General features: G+C 41.9%; 1 protein-coding gene across 1 annotated transcript; it reads right to left on the bottom strand.

Annotated features, from left to right (window-relative positions):
- Window positions 1-830: 830 nt before the first annotated feature.
- clstn3 (calsyntenin 3) lies at window positions 831-20,499 on the bottom strand. Its single transcript, XM_076109696.1, has 19 exons — window positions 20,455-20,499; window positions 19,928-20,036; window positions 17,626-17,748; window positions 16,069-16,279; window positions 15,689-15,897; window positions 14,541-14,690; window positions 13,992-14,177; window positions 13,622-13,909; window positions 12,938-13,050; window positions 11,820-11,979; window positions 10,915-10,974; window positions 10,616-10,764; window positions 9,682-9,830; window positions 6,525-6,751; window positions 6,175-6,336; window positions 5,336-5,481; window positions 5,054-5,189; window positions 2,933-3,117; window positions 831-2,839 (listed from the first exon to the last, which is right to left on the bottom strand). The coding sequence occupies exons 1-19, from the start codon at window positions 20,497-20,499 to the stop codon at window positions 2,690-2,692; spliced, it is 2,958 nt and encodes a 985-aa protein (XP_075965811.1). The 3' UTR covers window positions 831-2,689.
- Between the last annotated feature and the right edge of the window lie 166 nt (window positions 20,500-20,665).

Genomic DNA, 20,665 nt, shown 5'->3' with positions numbered 1-20,665 from the left:
CAAGTTTTTACAGGTTAGAAATGTTGCCCAAAACCATATTATCTTATAAAATACAATGCAATGTTACAAAGGTGCCCAAAAAGTTGTTGAAATTAGCTTCACATCAAACAGCTGCAACATTATAATACTACACTTACAAATATATGCATCAATAATCACATGTAGTAATATCAATCTTGACAACTTTGCATAATGAGCACTTGCACTTTTGATACTTGAAGTATATACTGCTGCTGCTAATACATTTGTGCTTTAATTTAATGACGTGCATTTTGTCAACGCAGTAGTTTTAATTTTAAAGGAGTATTTTTTATAATGTAGTCAATACTGTCAGCTACTTGTACTTAAGGATCTGAATACTTCAAACACTGATTATATATTGTAATATAAGATTATTGTTAAACTGGTGGAGGTGGAGTTTGTTTTAACTACTTTATTTACTGTTGATTAGTTAAATCTAAAACGTTGCTTTAGATTTTATTAGAATGTTATGTTTTGTACATCAAACTGTAAAGTAACTGAGTAACTCCAGCTGTAGGATAAATGTTGTGCAGTAAAATGTATATTTCCTACTGAAATGTAAGTAGATGTGTAAAGTAGCTAAAAAGTACAAGTTTAAAAAGTTTACTCATGTGCAATAGTTAGTTGTATTAGACTAGCGGAGACAGTATGGTTGTAATGTGTAACAGTGAATTGGTTCTTGGCCTGATCATAAGACATCAACATGTACATCTTAAAATATGTGATTCTTCCAGGTTTCATATATGACCTCAATTTTAAAATTATAGAGTTATTTCAGTATCTACTCTAACAAGAAAGCTCTCTCGTGGAGACGTCATAGTGTTTTTATTATGAATTTTGTTATGTTTTCTGACAGTTCTCAATAACAATTAGTCAGCATTATCCATGTCATCATTGTATCAATAATTACAGGTAATGTTCCAATAGTAACATAGTAATAATATAAGTTATTAATCAATGCAATGTTTATTCCTTCTTAACATCACACTCAAAAACGACAGGCTTTATTTACTGACAGGTTTAGCACTGCACATTGATAGGCTACACAGACAGACAGCAAGAGACACAGAGGGAGAGTGAGGGAGAGGTGAGCGAGAAAGACAGGGAGGCAGAGGGGGAGGTGAGGAAAAGCACACAGTTGTACATTCATTAAACCGAATATACCGGATGAAGGGAAATTGAAAAGAAATTAAAGGTTCAGTTTTGAAATGAGTTTTAAAGATGAAATGAGTGAGACATATCTAAGTATCACAACTATGTGCCCTCATTTTTCTGATTCAGATATTGACAAATTCTTAAATTACAACAATATTACACACAAATTAATAGACACTCATCAAGTCAGGGATTATCATCCGTATCACTACTACTATTATTATTATTATCATTATCATCATCATCATCATACTGTTTTCTGATGCTGTAAAGGTGATTACTGAAATGAAAAAGGTAAATCATAATCTGCTCCCTCTCAAAGTGTGCAGAAGAAGAGTGGCTGCAATAATAATAGTAATAACAATAATATAATATTCATCATTGTATGTACAGAAAATTCATTACAATCAATACAATCAAAACTGCCCAAGCTGAGCTGACATTCTGGAAACAGCAGGGGTAGCACTATGGAGTGTGTGTGTGTGTGTGTGTGTCTTTGTGTGTGATTGCATGTGACGTCTTGCAGTTATTGTAAGAGCAGTGTGCAGTAAGTGAAACAGTGCAGTGAGAGTCATTTAGAGACATTCCAACGGTCACCGTGGGGGGGTTAGAGGTGAGGTTCGACCAGGTTTACTGCAGATGTTGATGTTTTGTCATTTAGCGGCACAAGCTGAGACTTTGCAACGACTCCTGACTCAACACCTGGAGGCTTTAGCTCTGCATCTGGGTATTGCATAAGTAACAACTTGCGTAAACGGTGAGGTGTGTGGTTGATAGTCCTCAAACCTTCTCATTTTATCATCAGCCCCACGTAAAATAGCCGAAGCACTAAAAAAGCCACAATACCAAAAGAAAAATACCTGCAAGCGTAATGTTTTTAAGCTTTTGAGAAGAGTGACCGTACTGCCTGACCTCACTGTCTTCACTCTGGGGTTAACGGTGGTCGAGGAATGTGTCGAGAGAGGATGCAAAGGGGGAGAAAAGAGCTTGTGCAGAGACTTCTCGAGTCGAGTCTAATAGGACGTGTCGGGATCATGTCTTTGCCTACTCATCTATTCAAGGCCTGCATGTTGCGGATTGCACCTGTATTCATTTTGTGAAGATTTCATTCTGTGTTCAATAACAAAAGATAGAATACAATCTTTTTTTTTTTTTTAAACAAAAGCAGTCTCATTCAACCAGTATTACACTGTACAGACACAATACCATCTTGTGATCGAGAACTGGTGCATCACATACAATTTTGGTGGGGTTTGCTCAGGCGGTTAACTTACATTAAATGTATACATTGTGCCATTGAACATTTAGGTGGAGAACAACTGCCTGTTGTTGGCTATAGGTCACATATGGCGTTGAGTGTCAATAAGTGTTATTACAGTGACTGTGTTGTGCGTAGTGTTTGTAAGCATACATTCCTAAAGTAGTAGTGTCAGCAGTCGTTGATATTAAAAGTGTTGGAGTGTGTGAGCCGGTTGGTGGTTTCCATGAGAACTGGTGCGGAGACTCGTGTGGCTCAGTAGCGGCGGGCGTTGCCGTCCTTCCCCTCCTTCTTTATGATGATTCGCTGGTCGTCGCCAGCGTCTTCAGGTGACTCTGCTACCTCCTCGTCCTCCTCCCCCTCCCCCTCTGTGTCAGCAGAGATGCCCATACGAGACTCGTAGGACTGTGGGAAAGAGCCGTTTGTGGGTGAAAACAGGAGCTCGACATGTGCGGCCATTTATTACCATCACATCAATGACTTATCGTTTTTTTTTACCTCCATGGGGTTGACGATGATGGTGAGGGCAGAGTCGTCCCATTGGCTGCTACCCTCCTTAGCTCCGCCACCGGCACCCTCACCGCGGCGGTGGATGGAGCGAATTCGGAAAACGCCGAGGATCACCATGACAACCAGGAAACCCACACACACCATGATGATGACCGTGGCTGCTCCTGGCACCACTGTAGCAAAACAAGGGATGATCGTGTTTAGTAAAATAATTTAAACTATGAATCAGGTGATATTCTATATTCCTCTTATTGTTGACAAATCATTGAAATACCACAACCAGCAATGGACTGAATGAACACTGTTTCATTATTAGAGTATTAATCCACGGCTGAAAATAGTCTCCGACAAATGCACTGTTTAGTCCTGTGTGAGTAATCATTTAGCCTCTTTCAGCTTTTGGAAAATTCTACCTAATTTAAAGTAAACTCTCATGAATGCCTTTATTTCACCACCATGTGAAGTTAAACATTTGTAGACCAAATAACTAAATGCCTTTGAGTTTATTAGAAGCCACTTACCAACTACGTTTGAAAAATAGCACAATTATCCAAACTAACCATATCCTTAAAGGAAAATGTGCTGGGGTGTTGGACTGTGTGGGTAAAATGATTAAACCTGACAATCCTTTCTGCTGTGTAGCTGCTGCATGAATATAAACAGCAGAGGTGCAGCAGACCAAAACACAATTTTTGGTTACACTGCCCCACCGTGCACGCTGTTCTTTACACTGGCCCCACGGTCTTGAGATTACTTAGCTCTGCATGGCCAGGCACCTGCCTGCATTTTTGTTCTGCTGCAGTCCTTTTAACCAGTAGGTCTCTGAGGTCTTTTGATTAAGGTTTGTGGGTTGTTCCTCGCTCCAGGCCTGAAACTAAAGACGATCATGCCTCTGAGGCTCCTAAACCTTGAAAGGCTCTTCCTTTGGACTTAAGGGTCTCTGTGGAGTTTTTTTGTACAAACAAAATGTATGTTTGCATTCAGTTGTTCTCCAAAACTAACTGTATGTATCCTTGAGGTCTAACAAACAAGTCAAGTAAATTCCCTTGCTCATAAAAAAAGAGCAAAGCGTTTTTATCAAGTATTTTAAATTCTAAATGTGTATTAGCTTGCAGTCTTTTTCTTCCCCATCTTTGCTGGCGCATAGCAGCATATCTTGGCGTGTCACCGCCAGCTATTGATTAGTGGAATACTGTGACACCATTGGAAGGACTATGTATCACGCCACCCATGCGTGTGCACCATAAACTGTAGGAAATATGCACTTAGTCTTCGTGACATCAGCCATAGGTTTCTGAAGAGCCGTTGTAAAGCTCAAAGCGAGTGGCTCCGGCCGTCGCCATCTTGGCAGTGACAACACAGTCTAACACCCAGCTAATCCAAAAATGAGCAGAGAGGTGGATCGGAGCTGAGGTGGGCCCAGGTGACGCAGCAGAGGAGACAGCTAGCGGCTAGCGACTTGAGACGACAACCACCTGTCAATCAAAGCGCCAACGCCCTTAATTCTGCCTAACTTTAAGCCATGATATAATTTAAACGAGTGAGTCACATAAAACTTCACCCCTCTTCCAGTTGTCATGAACGTGGGGGTATAAGCTATAGAGAGACGAAAACCCTCTTTGTGTACAAGGCATTCTCCTGTTGAGTTGGGCATTTTAAAATGGGAATCTATGGGGATTGACTTGATTTTGGAGCCAGCCTCAAGGAGCAATTTGAGTTCTTCCAGTTTTCCAGCACCTGAGGTTGCCGCTCATGTGAACAACAAAACAGGGACCCACTCATAAAAAGAACCCCAGTGCTACAGGAGATCTGAAACTCTCTGAAATTTGCCTTCTTCATCTCAATTTCTATTTCATTTATTGCTTTTACCCATCACAATTCTTTTGTCTTTATTTGATATTGTGTAGAGAGAAACAGGAGGATGGAATTACAACAAAGGTCTGCTGTCGGTAACCAAACTGTGGACGCCGCAGACTTGCGGTACGTGCACCAACCAGGGCTCCTCTTATCGGTCACTCCTGTATTCTGACTGCATTTTCCATGTTTAATTGTGAAGCACTTTGTGATATCTGTACTTGACAAGAAAAGTTGATGAAAGGGGAATGTCACCTGAGTTGCGGTGTGGATTGGACAGGGTGTGTCCACTCAGCTCTCCAGCATGGTGGGACGGATGGAGAAACTGCTGCTGGGAGGCCAGCAAGTGGGATGGGTGATACAGACTGTCCAAAGAGTGGAGGAAGTTCACCTGAAGGAGTGAGGTGAGAGAAACAGAGAAGAAGAAAATGAAACAAAATAATCTAAGTGTAGACTGAGCTTTCACACTCATATCTAAAAGACATTTATCTGTATTCGGTGCCAGAGGTGTTACTGTATGTGAATGTTTCTTCTCACCTCCAGAGTCAACTCATTGCTGGTGTATCTTCCATTCATCTCAGAGCAGGACAGGCGGAACCGCCTCTCGAAGCGGGCTGAGCCTTTGGCCAGTCGGTAGCGGACTGAGCGAAGGACGTCCTCGTACACAGAGATGGATTCGGCACCTGAAGGGAGCGCAGAACAAAAAGAGGACAGAGAGTCAATACTGAGACGAGAACTGCAGAGAGAAGGAGGAGAAGAGAAAAGTAGTCTGCAGTTAGTTATAGACAGCAGGGGGTGACTGTATCAGATGGATTACTTTAAATTGTTCAGGTCTTTTGGAATCTATTATATTGAATTGTGTGCAAACTTTTGAAAGGCCCTGAAAACCAATTTTTAGAATCAACTTAATATCAGATATGAAGCCTTATATTAACTTTACATTTAACTGGGTGGAACTTGTTGGAAGAAACAAGATGTCATGTATTTCTGTGCACCAGTTAGGATTTAGAAATATTTGTGGGCTGTTTGCTTGTGTCTGCTCTGACGAAACCACGCAAACCTGATGAAGCACATTAGCTGAGTTTATGACCGTTAAACTCTTTTCCAAACTTTAACTGTTGCTCATTTAGTAATGAATATTTAATATTATAGAGAAACACTTCAGGGTCTTTAAACATAAGAGACATGAACAGACAATCAAATTCAGGTTTCCTGACATGTTTTGGGGTCCGTTTCATGTTGTTTGTCTGTAATTTGCCGTCTATGTTGGCCAGCACAAGATTTCAATGACAAAGATCATTTTCGAGTAAAACAAAGAAGAGCATATAAGTTTTAAAAGGGTTTTAAAATGTGCAGAATGTTTTTATGCACAGCACCTGTGATGGCAATATAAGCAGTAGTATTGATGATTTCCAGTCCCCTCTCTCGCACAACATCCATGTCCACCAGAAGCTCCTCCCTCTCTGGATTTAGCTCCTCCCCCAGCGGTTGGACCTCACAGCCATCCAAAGTGTGAGCCACAGCGTCGGACATCAGAGCTAAGAGAGGATCATTACCCCAATTTAGGAAACAAAGGATGTAGACCACAGATGGTCTCTTCAACTCATTTCCATATAAAGATACTTAGACAAGTGGTGAGAAAGGGCTATGTGCAAACAAACATGATAAATATTTTAAATCTCCCTAAACTAGATGTGGCATTTGGGTTGTTTAATACGTGACTCACCTCCTCCCTCCATCCCCTGTGCAGCCGTGTTGACAGCATGAGACAAGGAACAGACGATCCGGAGCTCAGGGAAAAGGGGGACACCACGGGGACCCTCAAACTCAGGGGCAGGACGAGCCAGATGAGGGCCGACCCCAGACAAAGAGATCTGAGGGGCGTCAGGCTGGAGAACCACAAGGTATCCTTCCAGCTGCTTGAGGGACAGGCAGCTCTCCTCGTTGAAACATCTGGCAGGGACGAAGGAAGTGTGTGATGTCAGTCAAGGAGAGAAAGAGAGATACAAAAAGAGAGACACTTTGCACATTTTTTTGTTGCCACACTACTGACTCTAGAGCCTTTGGACCAGAGTGAAATATATCTGCAACTATTTGACGGATTGCCATGACAATTATTACAATCAGTCATGGTGCCCAGACGACAAGTCCGACTGAAGTTGACATTTTTTGCAGTGAAACGTCTCAACAGATGTCAGATGGATTGCCATGGGATTTTACAGACATTAGGGATCCCTTTAAGATTACTGCATCAATTTACCATTGCTTCATTGTCAGACTCACTATGGATAATAAAAGTATCAAAAGGCATCAGAACCAAAGATAGTATCATTTTTATTTCAGTGCATTTCCTCTTCTTTGTCATAACACAGGAACAACATTCCCCGGAATTCGATTCAAACGTCCTATTCTGAGATTCAAGTGTGTTATGCAAGTATAGGGCTATAATGTAGCCTTGAGCCGCTCGCCTCAAACAGAGATGAGGAGCAGGCTACAGGGGTCTGGTAAGATTATTTTTTTCCCTCTTCATCCCCAACCAAGACGTCCCTTGAGGATATGTATCAGACTTTGCACAGCTCCCTCTGGAGCCACAAAAGACTTTGTTCAACTTTTTACACAAGTATACTCCCCAAGACCTGCCAACATACTTTGATGTGTAATATTCACACAGTTCCCCTTTAATGTTTGCACCAGCATCAGGTCCAAATTGTAATTTGTCCAATATGTTGGTTTATGACTAAATGTCTGCAAAAGTAATGACATTCCCAGCTGTACTTTGTGTTAAGTGTTAATTGGTAAATGTGAACATGCTCAAATATTAAACCAAGATGGTTAACCAGGTAACATTATACTGGCTAACAGAGCTGGAATGTAACTGAGTACATTTAGTAAGTACTGTACATGAGTACAATTTTGAGGTACTTTTACTTTTACTAGAGTATGTCCATTTTACGTAACTTTATACTTATACTAAACTACATCTCTATGATGACTAATGTACTTTTCACCCCACTATTTGTCTGACAGCTTTAGCTACTTTTCAGATGACAGTTTTTCATCCCTTCCTGTGTAGTGAAAACCATGTAACTCCAGATTTTGTGATGTTGAATGTTTGTGAGAAACTGAAAGATGACGTGTAACCTTCATTTGGTGAGATTATTCTCCTACTTCTTAAGTTTATAAACAATTTAAAAACCTTCTTAGCTGGAAAATGCATCGTCACAGAGCTGGAAACAGGGCTGTATTTCTGAGCTTCCATTTAAGTCAAAGCACCGCTAGCACGGCTGGAGACTCTTTCATCTTGCTCCACAAATTAGCAACATTGTGGCCGAGTAATGTTAAGAACCAAACCAAATGATGGACAAAAAGGTCTTAATCCACAGCAATGTCTTCTCAATCTAGTTCCCTAATTCCACCGACTGCTGTAGTTAACTTTGGTCTGAAAATAACAAATGTCAAACCATAGCTCTGCTGTTACAAATTTGATTTTCCTGCCAGAAAGGGAGAGCAAATCAGATTGATGACAGGCTGCTTATATATATTTATTTATCTGCACTATAATTCAGCATTCCATTTGAAAGGGGATTAAGCGTAGTGTGTATGTGTATGTGTTACATTTCCACTATCAGAGTGAGCAGCTGCTTCTATCGGCCTCTCCAGAAGGGCCTGCTGTTCAGCCATCTGGGTAACCCCTGGCCTCAAATCAGTCTAATCTTCACACACGCAATAAAACACGCTAGAGGAAAGAAGAAAAAAAAAAAAAAAAACCTCTGGTACACTTGAGCAGAAACCAAGTGAAAAAAAAAAATCTGCCTGTGACCTTGAATCTCAAAAACAAAACCTCCAGCACCGTCTCGTGGCCTGGTATCCATTTTATTCGAATAAAACATTTTATGCGACAAAAACAACAATCCCAAAAGACAGTAATAAGAAAATCTGCACGGCCCGAGAGTTTGATGAGATCTGATTTGTCGGCAGGCAGCTAGTTTAAATACACAATATACCACATAGCATATGCGCTAGACTGTACTTCCTGAGGTGAATTAATATTTCATCATCCAAAAGCGACTGCTAAAGCCAGAGAGCCAGTTCACAGTTGTTAAGCATGGTTGAGCACTGACCCGGAAACAGAGTTTGTGTGCTTTTTATTTTCACGGCCAGGTGATTCAGAGCGATGCACGCTGAACCAGGGATTCAGTCTTGTGCCGTCGGTCTGTCTCGCAACATCAGGGATATTGTTTTTGTTTGTTTGTGCAATACTTTAAATGTAAATCAGAACATTTTAACCACTTTCCAGTTGGACACACGCTAAATTATTTCTCAAAAAGCCAGCTATACAAATACAATTGAACTGATTTGAATTTCAAAAAGGTAAACGGTTTCTTCAAGTGAATCCTTCAAAAAACACAGTTAAAACCAGACAGAATTAATTTAGTCTGCAGTTTACTCCGTCAAAGCAAAAAGCCACTTAATGGCCGAATGAACAAAGAGATAAGATATTCCTTGTTATCTCTTGCTTTGACGTATTCTCCTCTATAATCATCGTGCCACAACAGTCCTTATCACAGCCGAGGCAAGGTCCATGTTTGATGAGTTCAAGGTCAAAGAAGTAAAGCAGAGGCACAGAGTGCAGAGAGAGAGACACTGCAGTAGAGAAATAATTTCATTCCACATCATATTATTTGTGTTGTTCAGAGATTTCCGGTGTGATCATTTAAAATAGTGGTGTCTCTCTCCCTCTGTCTCCCTCTTCTTGTACTGCTTCAGTTCGTCTCCTGCCTTTCACAGAATGACTTTAAATCAAAAAACGTATGAGTGCAGTTAGTTACCCAAGTGTGTGTGTGTGTGTGTGTGTGTGTGTGTGTGTGTGTGTGTGTGTGTACCTGAGCGAGGTGGTTAGTTTGAGGGGTCGGACTCCGGGGGTGGCGAAGCGCAGACAGTTCCTGTAGGTGACCTGCTGCACTGCACGGTTAAAGCTCTCAATGTCGTCTCCCTCCAGCACCAACACTGACTGGCTGGGGTTCACATGAACCTGCGTAGCCAAAACAAACATTTTAAAATCTAAGTTCCCATTCATTTACATGAGAAGATATCATGTTACATGTCTTTACGAAGGGAAACCTCGGAAAGGGTTAATCTTTTTTAATCTAATTCAATTCAATACAGGTTCTTTTGAAGAGATATCAGCGCAAAGAAAAATAATATTAGCAGACATATTACCCTTTGATCTCTTTTACACACAGTAGAGACAATTATGTATATTTTTAGTGCAAATGCCTCAAACACACCAAACCACCACTAGAGGAGGTTAGAAACACATCTGGCAGCATACCAACAATTTGTGCTGCAATTAAGAGATAGGTTCACAATTGTTCAAGTCTTTTGCTCATATGATGATTGAAACAGGTTTTACTTTCTGTCCTAATTCCTCCTGTTCAGACTTGAAACAGATTTGACAACAAATGAAACAAACTAAAGACAAATTAGATTGTGACTTCCCCTCTGGCAAAGCTGTTACGTCCTTATTATAGAAAACAAAAAGGATTTTAACACATCATGTGCATAAAATACTTATCACGCAATTGGTAGGAGACTAGTAAGACCATGAACTCACAATTTTCAAATTAATCTGTGAATGTAAAGCTACTTGCAGATTATGGAACGAATGATGATGTGTAATGATTTAAAATTGAGATTGACGTGAATAACCTCACAAAAAACAGGACTTTATTGACGACACGAATTAGAGCTAAATGAGGGATGTGGTAAAATATCTTTCTCTTCAACATGGCGGCCTATAGCTCTCTGAGGCATTACCTTCATGCCGGAGCCCAGAGTCTCCAGGTCTCCGAAGTCCAGGCCTTCCCTGCAGGCGTACAGACACTCCACCACACTGTGAGGCTCCACGCTGCCAGGACGCACCGTCACACCCGACAACAGGCCGTGGTAACCTCCCACGTATTTCACTAAAAACCAGAGACAGTCCAGTATGAATACAGATTATAATGCCTCATTTATATTCTAATACGCACATAAATTATACAGCAACAATGACACAGCAAATTGACAGACTGCACACCCTCATGCGGACAACAATGTGAAAACAAGGAGGTCACCTGAGTCTTTCCCCTCTGGGATGGTGTTGTTTAGTATTTCCTTCTGCTTCTCTTCGGGCTCTGCGGAGGGAAACCGGTGAGGGGCACAAAAGGGGAGTAGAACAAGAGAAATGAAAATAAGGCACACTGAGAAAGATACTTAAATGTAGCGAGGTGTAAAAAGAAAGTGAGAGGAAGACTGAAGGTGCCAGAGGTTGATAGGAACAATGAAAAATGCTAAATATATAACACGGGGAGACACAAATGAGAAAATGCAAGCAAGAGAATTGTAGATATTCAGAAATGCACCATCTCCTCATTATCCAGCAGCAGCTGGTGCCACGCAGGCAGAAGAGTGACTTCCACTGTGGATGAGAGTGTAGCACCGCAAATGTGTGTGTATGCATGTGTGTTTGTGTGTGTGTATTTTAACATTAATTGACAGCCACAGTGTCCCATTTTAACCAGCGATTCCAGTGTAAGTGGCTGATAGCTGTCTTGCCCTTGTGTTGTTCTGTTGCTCTGAATAATTGATGCGTCAGTTATATTATTAGCCCTCAAAGACAAAATGCATCAACCAAATTGTAACTGAGGGAAATGAGGGAGTGAATGGCGCGAGGCACAATGTCTCGGCAGATTGTCTAAAGGTGCCTTATGAGGGTTCGTGAGATGCCGCCGCTCATGCCGAAAATGGCAGCCTGCCATCTCTGGCGATGTGGGATTTGAATGACATTTCATTGATGGAGGAATGCAAAAAGAGGAAGCAAACTGCACAATTGCTGCTCGTAGCATTTATGCAAAAAGGAAAAAAAAAAACAGGATTCCTCGCTCTCCGCCTGCATACATTTCTGTCAGAATTCATCATTTAGCTGAAATGAAATGTATGTCAGTTGTGGATACGCTGAGCATAAATTTCAGTGTGTTACCCCAGCAGGCGCCGATGAACATCCTCTGGCGGGGGGCAGGGTTGGGGATGGCTCCGTTGTCATGGATGAGGGCGGGGTCAAAAGTCACACCGTCGACATACAGGGTCACGGAGGGGAACTGGACGCCGAGTGAAAGATGGTGCCACTCACTGTCACACACCTGTTGAGAGATGAAACAGAGTCAACCTGAGCCTGAACAAAGGAAACAGTTGGAATAGCTTGCAGGGTGAAGGCTTGAACGTTTACTCTTTTAGTGGTAATACAACAATGTAAAAATGCTCTGCTACAAGTAAAATTCCTGCATTTATAATCCTAATTATTATTTATAGTTTAGTATAAAGTACAAAGGTATGAGCATTCAAACGTACTGAAACAATCAAAAGTTCTGCAGAAAAATGACTTTTCTTTAATCTTTGTTTATTGAATAATCTTATTTCTTTGGACCTCGGACAGTTATCTCAATGAAACAATCCGAGCAGCAACTCATAGAGAGTTGGGGCCACTGGTTTAATCTTTGAAAATGTATTGTATTCGATAAACCGATCATGTTTCTTGTGTAAAATCTTAATCTGAAAAGTAACATTTACTGTAACTGTAGCTGACAATATTTCATCCGTGTAAATTCCTGCACACGTTTGTTTTAGCTTCTCTATAGATAGGGTTGCATCAACAGCAATACAAAGGGAATTACACAGACAGAGGGGCAGAAAAGAAAGACCGGGTTAATAAGATATTGTGGGTCAGACAGAGGGATTTGACAAATCTTCTCTGTATCAGCTCAGCTTCCTTTAATCCATGCTGCTTCAATCTGTCTGGGACCTGTAGCTTCAGTCAAAACAAACCCCCCTTCACCCACCAATGGGCTAACTGAATGATATAGCCATTTCTTTCATTATATTTTCTTTCTTTATGTTCCTTTTTGAACATTTGAAAGTACACAGAAGTACTGAGTTCTTTGATATGTATCACCCAAAGAAAAATGTTTTATAAAATACATACTATCTACTGCTTTTACCTCGTTTCAATTTCATTTCATTTCATTTCATTTAATTTCATTTCATTTCATAGGTACAAATACAGAAGAACATCAAAGCTAAGTGTTGCAGTTCCCTCAGTACCTGCTCCAGTTTCCACAAGAACTTGACGGGCCGTGCGGCTGAGACGTCGGGCCAGTAGAAGAGAGAGAGGCGGCAGCCGTGGACAGAGAGGGAATAGTGGGAGAAGGAATCATCTGTAGAGCAGAAGAACAGAAAATAATTGGTGGGTCAGTGTGGTCTTGTCAAACTGTCTTAATATCACCAGGCAATTCTTCAGAGAATCGCCACAGTAGGGCATAAAAATGTGCAATGTGTTTAATATAGATTTTAATCTCTGTCCTGTCTGTCTCAATTGTGTATTGTATTGCTATTTTTACCCGAGGGAAGCTTTGCCAAACACACTGCTTTCTAGCGCTGCCCCTACAAAGTCATAAAGTTGAAAATATTCACACGATATACTGCCGGGCACAATTACAGTGTTTTACTGGTCTTCTGCTGCTGTCCACTTGGCTGCTCAAGTGGAGAAGCTGGGGGTTAAGTGTCTCTCTCAAGAGCACCTTGATAGTAGTTGTTGAAGCTATAAACTGCTTTAGGTTTTTTTTCTTTTGGCCTTGACTTTCTCTGTAATTCTGGGGAATCAAGTGGGTAACCTTCTGGGGGTTGCCTTCTTTGATGTCTGATGCTTTCCTTACCACCCCACATTTGAAAACACTCTTATAATTCCTTCAAATGTCGGTGAAACCATGACTCTACGATATAACGCACCATTCTTGACAGTGCTGCACACAATAGTCTCCTCGTCCTTGCGACTGCCTCTGGTCTGAGTGGTCGCAGGCTGGATGTTGGCGCCGCCCCGTCGTATCCATAGCTGCAGGGTGAAGTGGTCGCCCGACAACACAGAGACAACCGAATCCGGCACCACTGCGACGTGGTTGGATCCGTTGAAGGAGAAGACCAGAGAGGAATCAGAAGAGGGGAGAGTGGGCAGAGCGGAGGTCCAGTTGGCAGCAGGAGATGGAGGAGGGAGAAGGTCTACTTCCCCCCTGACAGCCCCTGATGAGGAAAAAGAGATGAATAATGTTAATAAAGAAGGATCCTGCCCTCTATACATTTACATAATTAAACAAGAGCTCACCACACAGCCGTCGGACGGATCTGTCAGAGTAGCTGTCTCTGTCACAGCCCTTCCCAATGTGGCCGGTCTGGAGATCTACGGTGGCCTGGATGTTCCACACAGTCTCCTCACAGGTCTCCAAATGCAGGCTGGGGAACAAGGGGATGCTGCCTGACCCGGGCGTGTACTCTACACGCTTGGTCCATCCTGAAAAAGTATTGCAATCACAACCTGACCCTCAACGTTTGGATTCAAAAAGTTGTATTTAAATTGTAATTCACTGTAAATAAACTGGGCTCATCCCGTTGGAGAAATCTAATGTGAGGAAATCCACAGAAAGTGGAGCAGTAGTGTCTATAATCTAAAAATACATTACTACAGTTTAATTAATTGTTAAAACTCAGCTCTTGATATAAAGATGCAAAGGTGACTCATCCTAACGGCAGCCCACGCACAACTAAAAGTGATAGTTCCCACAGATTAAACGACAAAAACACATCTCTTAAACCTCCCGAGAGTTATCCAAGCATGACAACCGAGACAGAAAGAGAGCGATCTGCGTGAGATTACCGATCCAGCCGGGTTTGCAGGACGGCTTGACGGTGACGACAACCTGGGCATCGGCCTGAGCTCGGTTCTTTCCGCAGTCGAAGGCGGTAACCCAGAAGGTGAAGACGCGCTGACGCTTCGAGTCCAACGGCTCCGTATTCTTAATGTTACCTAGGAGACGGAGAGAGAGACAAAGAAAGGAAGGACAAGAAATTATGAAACGCTGATCGATAAAGCTTCCGTCACTGCACGTATACAATAGCAGAGCAACCTTCCTGCTCAGTGCGCTACATCCAGGCATAGAGCGGAATGAAAAGTGAAGGGTTTTCCTGCTTTTACAGATAAAGGAAACAGCGAATAACTGCGATAGGCTGACAGCGCTCAGCATGCCAGCTGACAGACAATAGGTAACACAGACGGTGGTGTGACATGGCGAGAGGAGAAACATTGGGATGAAAGAGATAGTGGTAGGAACAGAGAAGACAAAGTGATGAGAAAAGAAAATAGACAATGATAAGCCCACAGCGTGTGAAGGAGGTTGGAACAAAAGGTCTCTGTACCAGTTTCACCCAAAAAATAAAAAAAAGAACGGAGCTACTCATCCTCTGCAAAAACCTTCCACGTCCAGGACGGTTCTGCAGAGTCATAATAAAACAGGGTCCTCTGCTGCTGCTGTGTCTCAATACAATTGATCTCCCACCAACCAGCCAATGGATACAATTACAGCAAAGAATTGTGGGAATCTACGAGCATCCAGTAACAAAAACAAGATGCTGTATTAAACTAAAACAGCTGCCGCAATGTTTTTACAGAGACAGAACAATAGTCCGCCCACACAAAGTCTAACATCGCTTGGTTTCTATCTGTGCGAGGAGTTAAGCAGCTGCAATTCTTTTCACTTTGTCGCTATGCAGACATCAGTATCCCAGCGGTGTCTTTTTCATGTATTGAGGGCATCCGAAGTTTAGTAGTTGAATGCTTAATATTGAATTTAGTGATTGTACTTGCAATAAGGCATAAAGAGTCGATAGTGCAGACAGCATGTGAGGATAACAATATGGTGGCTTGTGTTGGATATTGTATTTCTGTAGCAGCGGCACACAGATATTAATAGGTCTATGAGCCCCACACCCGCTGATTTACTGCTACAAGATAAAAACATATCTCACCATCGTTGTCGATGGCGAAGGGCACATTAGGAGTGATGATGTCATAGAAGCAGATCTGGCTGTACTGCGGGGAGCAGTCAGCATCCAGAGCCTCCACCCGCACGATTCGGTCAAACAGACGTCCTTCTGGGACTGAAGCCTCGTAGCGACGCTCGACAAACACGGGGGAGAACTCATTGACGTCGTTAACACGCACATGCACGGTGGCCCTGAGGGAAGGAGGAGTGGGAAGCAAAACAAGAGCAGAGAGCGAGAGATGGATTGTTGTAACACCAGGCAGCAGAAATGGCTGGATAGTCTTCACAGTGCACAGCCAGAGGAGCTTTAGATAGTGACTGTAATTATCGTTAAAAACATTCAATGTCAATGGACTGACTAACTTGTGGGATTTCTTGCTGTTGACTCCATCAGGTCCCTCTCCGCAGTCGTAGGCCTGGATGGTGAAGCTGTGCTCCCGCTGGCTCTCGCAGTCCAGCGGCTCCTTGGACCTGACCAGGCCCTCGCCGGTGGAGCGGTCCAGAACCACGGCTTCAAACTGGACCGAGCCTGAACCCGAGGGGCCATTATGAACCCGGAAGCCACAGATTTCACCTGGAAGAGGAAGAAAATAACTCAGAAAAGAGCAATAAAACAAAAAATTATCAAATCATTATCAAATCATAGACACTGTGAATCCAAATGTACTCATATTGTATTTTTTTATAAATAAATTGTCTATCAATATCCAGTATATTAATATAATGTGAATCAACATCCTACTCTGTCAAACATTGGATTATTTTCTAACATTCGTGTGGCAACGGCTGCTCACAGATGATACAGAATGCTGTAGCTTATATTTTAATAAGGAGAAAATTATAATCCCAAATTTACCCTCTTTTGCATTGGTTTTCAGTTGATTTTAGAGTGTTGGTGTTACTAATTACTCAAGATTGCAGGTCTGGCTCCAGCGTACATTTGCAGTCTCGTCTTAAAACTAAAGAAGATTTATTTATATTTATTTAGTTATTTAAATATCTTCTAAAAACTCACTTTTTTTCTGTGAACTCTGATTTGAAAACTGCTATACATATTCAGGTTATTATTATAACAACCAGTGAAATATAACCAGAATGTTAGCTTGCCATGAGAAAGGAAAAGCACTGATGTACTGATTTATAAATACCTATCAATTCCTGCATCTATCAATATTAAACGAATTGTGACAATTGATCTTAACATTGAGTAGATTCTTCTGAATATGTTAAGTGGAGACAGATATCTGGAGGATTCCTTTAAGTGCCCCTCCATCTTATCATTATAATGATAGAATAAATTCAATTACAGCTGAGACTCAAAATAAAACCCCTCTCTATAGAGCAGCTGAGGAAGGTTTCCTGCTCAAACACCTAATTTTCTCTTCCTTTTTGACACGAGCCCAGTAAATCTCAGGGAGCGCCGAGTAATTCTAGTCGATCTGTTATAATTTGACTGAACACGGTTATTTCCAGGAGTGCAAACAAGATAACCTTATTTCATCATGGCTGCAGAGCAACGAGCGCTGCCGACTGCTGCTCCTGCAGTGAAGGGTTGAATTACACTATGATGGCCTAAAAATAGTGGACTCTGTGACTGAATACATTGCCTGTAATATTTAGACCGGTCTGTGGGGACATACGGTTGGAAATGGCAGCAGTCTGAGAGCTCCAAACGTCTGTAAAAAATCAGCGTTGCGTTTACTATGAAAGCCCAAGCCAGGCCTGGTGAGATCATTTTCAATTTGGCCTGGTGATGTGAAATTCAATTTGGCTGTGAGAGTACTTGATATGACCTATTTTTCACAGCAGCCAGTTCTGTGGATGTTCAAGTAAATTCCTGGAAAAGTTTAGATATTTTTGGGCTCTTTTTTGTTGTTGTTGCCTATCTTCTCCCATGCTGTTTCATGCGGTTGGTGTTACCAGCGTAGTGAAGTGGAGCATCTTTGTCCAGGGCAAAGAGAGGGGGGTTGAGCAGCACCGTGTTGTCGTTCTCCATGACAATCCCCTGGTACTCTGTCTCGATCCATGGCTTGTGCTTATTGGCTGAACGGCACAGAGAAGAGACCGATGAGGCTTTGGGTTAAATGGAGCAATTAGAAGGAACCAACGTTTCTATTTTTAACACTCCATTATGGGCAAGGACGTGGTGAGCATGAGTGGAAAACTACACAATGTATGTCTGATGTGCAACCACAAGGACACAGTTTAATCACATTCACACCCTCACAGATATTCCCCCTCTTCCACATATAGACCTCCTTCCTCTTCTTCGTGTCAAGCGCCACTCTACACACCTTCCAGGTTGGCAGTGTAATTAAAGTCAGACGTCAGCTTATCACACACAGAGAGGTATATTGCTCATATCAATCAGCCAAACTGGCCTGCCACAGGCGCCGCACAATAATGCGTGAAAAAAAAAACAACAGCCGTGTCCAAATCAAATGCCCGAGGTTTACTGTGAATTTAACCTTTAATTGCGAATTAATTATTCATCCTTGTGCCGAATGTTCAGAGCTGAGTGATCAAAGGGCAAGTTAATGAGCCAGAAGGATGACGATTTTACACCCCAGCAAAGAGCAGAAAAAACAAAAGCCTCCCCTCTGTTGTCCTCTATCTATTGAACACGGAAGATAGAGAGTTTGAAATCAGACAGAATCGCAAGACTTGTGTTTAGTAATTGCTTTGTTGCCTTCACAGTGAATTTTCCACAATATCTGAGTGGAACTAATTGTTGCTGTCTCGTATGTGAGAGGAGAGCCAACAGAGGAAAATGCTGCTGAATCTGATTTAACTTCGATCGCTTGGAATTTTTAGCAAAACATATACTTTTTTGATACCTTACTGAAGAATATAAATTTGTTTTTCTCAGTGGTGGAAGGTTACTAAGTACAAATAACTCAAGCACTGTATTTAACTACAATTTATAGTTACTTGACCTGGGTTTTTACCTATTCATGCTAGTTTTGTTCCACTAACTCCCATTACATTTCAAAGGGAGATATTGTTCTTTTTACTCCACAACATTATATTAACCTACAATATTAAAATGCTGCTTACACAGTAACACGTCCACAATAATAATCTAATAACTAATATACCGCTCTGAAAGAGGCTATTCTGCTGTCTAATTCATTCAAGCTAAAATGGGGTATTAAATTGACCTTGAAGCAATTTTCTTCTGATAATACTTCTCTGTAGTTTTACTCGTATGGGGTCGTTTTACATTGAGGTATTGCTACTTTTAGAGCTGAAATAATTAGACAATTAATCAAGCCAGTCGACAGAAAAATAACCAGCAACTATTTTGACGATTGAGTAATCGTTTAAGTATTTTCTTTCAAGCAAAAATAAACATTTCCATGTTGCGGCTTCTCAGTTGAGAAGATTTGCTGCTTTTCTTTTCTTTCATGATAATAAAGAGAATGTGTTTGTGCTGTGTCGCACTAAATAGGCAATTCAGGGACTAAACAGGTATTTTTCACTATTTCCTGACTTTTTATAGACCAAATGATTGATCGAGAAAGTAATCCGCAGATTAACTAAGTCAATTATTGTTAGTTGCAGTCTAAGCTACTTTTAATTAAGTAAAAGATCTCCAAACCTCTTCCACCAGATTCTTTTTCTAAAACACATTTATATTTTTAATAAAGAGGCCAAAGTGCTCAAATGTTGTCAAACGTCCATAAATGTCCAAATGAAAACAGCTGTACAGGAATAAAATAGTCTGAAACGGGCAAAACCATGTTTGAAAAAATAAAATAAAATCGACATCAAAGATGTTCATCCTCTGCTCTCAAGGTCTAGACGAACACCGTCTCCTCCTCCATTTCCACAGTCCTCTGACATGTCTCTTTTTTGGTCATTTATCTCCCACCCTCTGTTCCCTCAGTTGATCTCCTCCTCCCCTCCCTCCCCCTCCCCCCTCTGCTCTATAGCATTAATCTGAGCATCAGGCCCGTGGATTACACCCGGGATTACAGATTGAGAGGCATCCCATTCCATCTCTCTCTGTCTCTCCTGGCACTTTTCGTCTCTCTGTCACTCTATCGCCCCACAACACTCGCCCACCCCTCCTCGTCTGTCTCCCTCTCTCTCTCACACACACACACACACACACAATATCTATATATCTACACACACACACAAACGTTCCGGTATCTTTAGCTTTCCCTTATCGTTTTCCCTCGTGTCACCTGATCTCACGTACCACCTCTCTCTCCACCACCGCCTCCTCGCCGTCTTCCTCCTCCTCCTCCCTCCTCATCGGCCTGCGTCTTTTCAGCCACGTCCTCTCCTGTCACATCTCCTTCTCCTCTGTCTCTCCTAACATTTCACTTGTCTACCTCCGTCTACCCCCCCCTTCTCTCTGACACTCCATCTCTCCTAAATCTCCTCGTGTTCCCTGCATCGCTTTCCTCTACCACCTCCTTCACTGACATTCTCCCTCCTCGCTCTCCGTTTCATTTCGCCTTCCCTCGGCATGATAATCATTGGAACAATGATGTTGAATCAGAGTCATGGTTATCCATGATGATGAATCTGCTGGAGGAAACAGATTAATCACCTTCTCTCAGAGTCACAGCACTGTGGAAACCGACGCATGCACGCTGGGTCACGAAACACAGAATGTATAAACATGTATGTATGCGAATCTGTTTCTGTCATGAGGAAGCTGATATAATTAATACGCTCATGGAGAGAGAGCAATAAAGACATCAGGAGCATTTCAAGGTAAAACAGCCATGGCACCTGCACCTTGACAGGTCTGCGTGCTCCCATGCCGATGTCAACCATCATCTCAACACATCACAATCAACAGTCAAAACGATGGCGAACTGACCTTTGTTGCCACTGGCAACCGAAGTCAAGCAAAGGAGGAAGAAGGAGAGAAAATTCATTCTGTCCATCTGAGGAAAGGAAAAGTAGAAGGGGGCAACAGGGTGGTGGTGGGGGGTAAATT

The sequence above is a fragment of the Anarhichas minor genome, unplaced genomic scaffold (assembly GCF_050575085.1).
Source record: "Anarhichas minor isolate MPS153535 unplaced genomic scaffold, ASM5057508v1 ptg000041l, whole genome shotgun sequence".
Lineage (NCBI taxonomy): Eukaryota > Metazoa > Chordata > Actinopteri > Perciformes > Anarhichadidae > Anarhichas > Anarhichas minor.
Note: the sequence above shows the minus strand (reverse complement) of the source record. Positions and strands in the feature narration are given on the sequence as shown.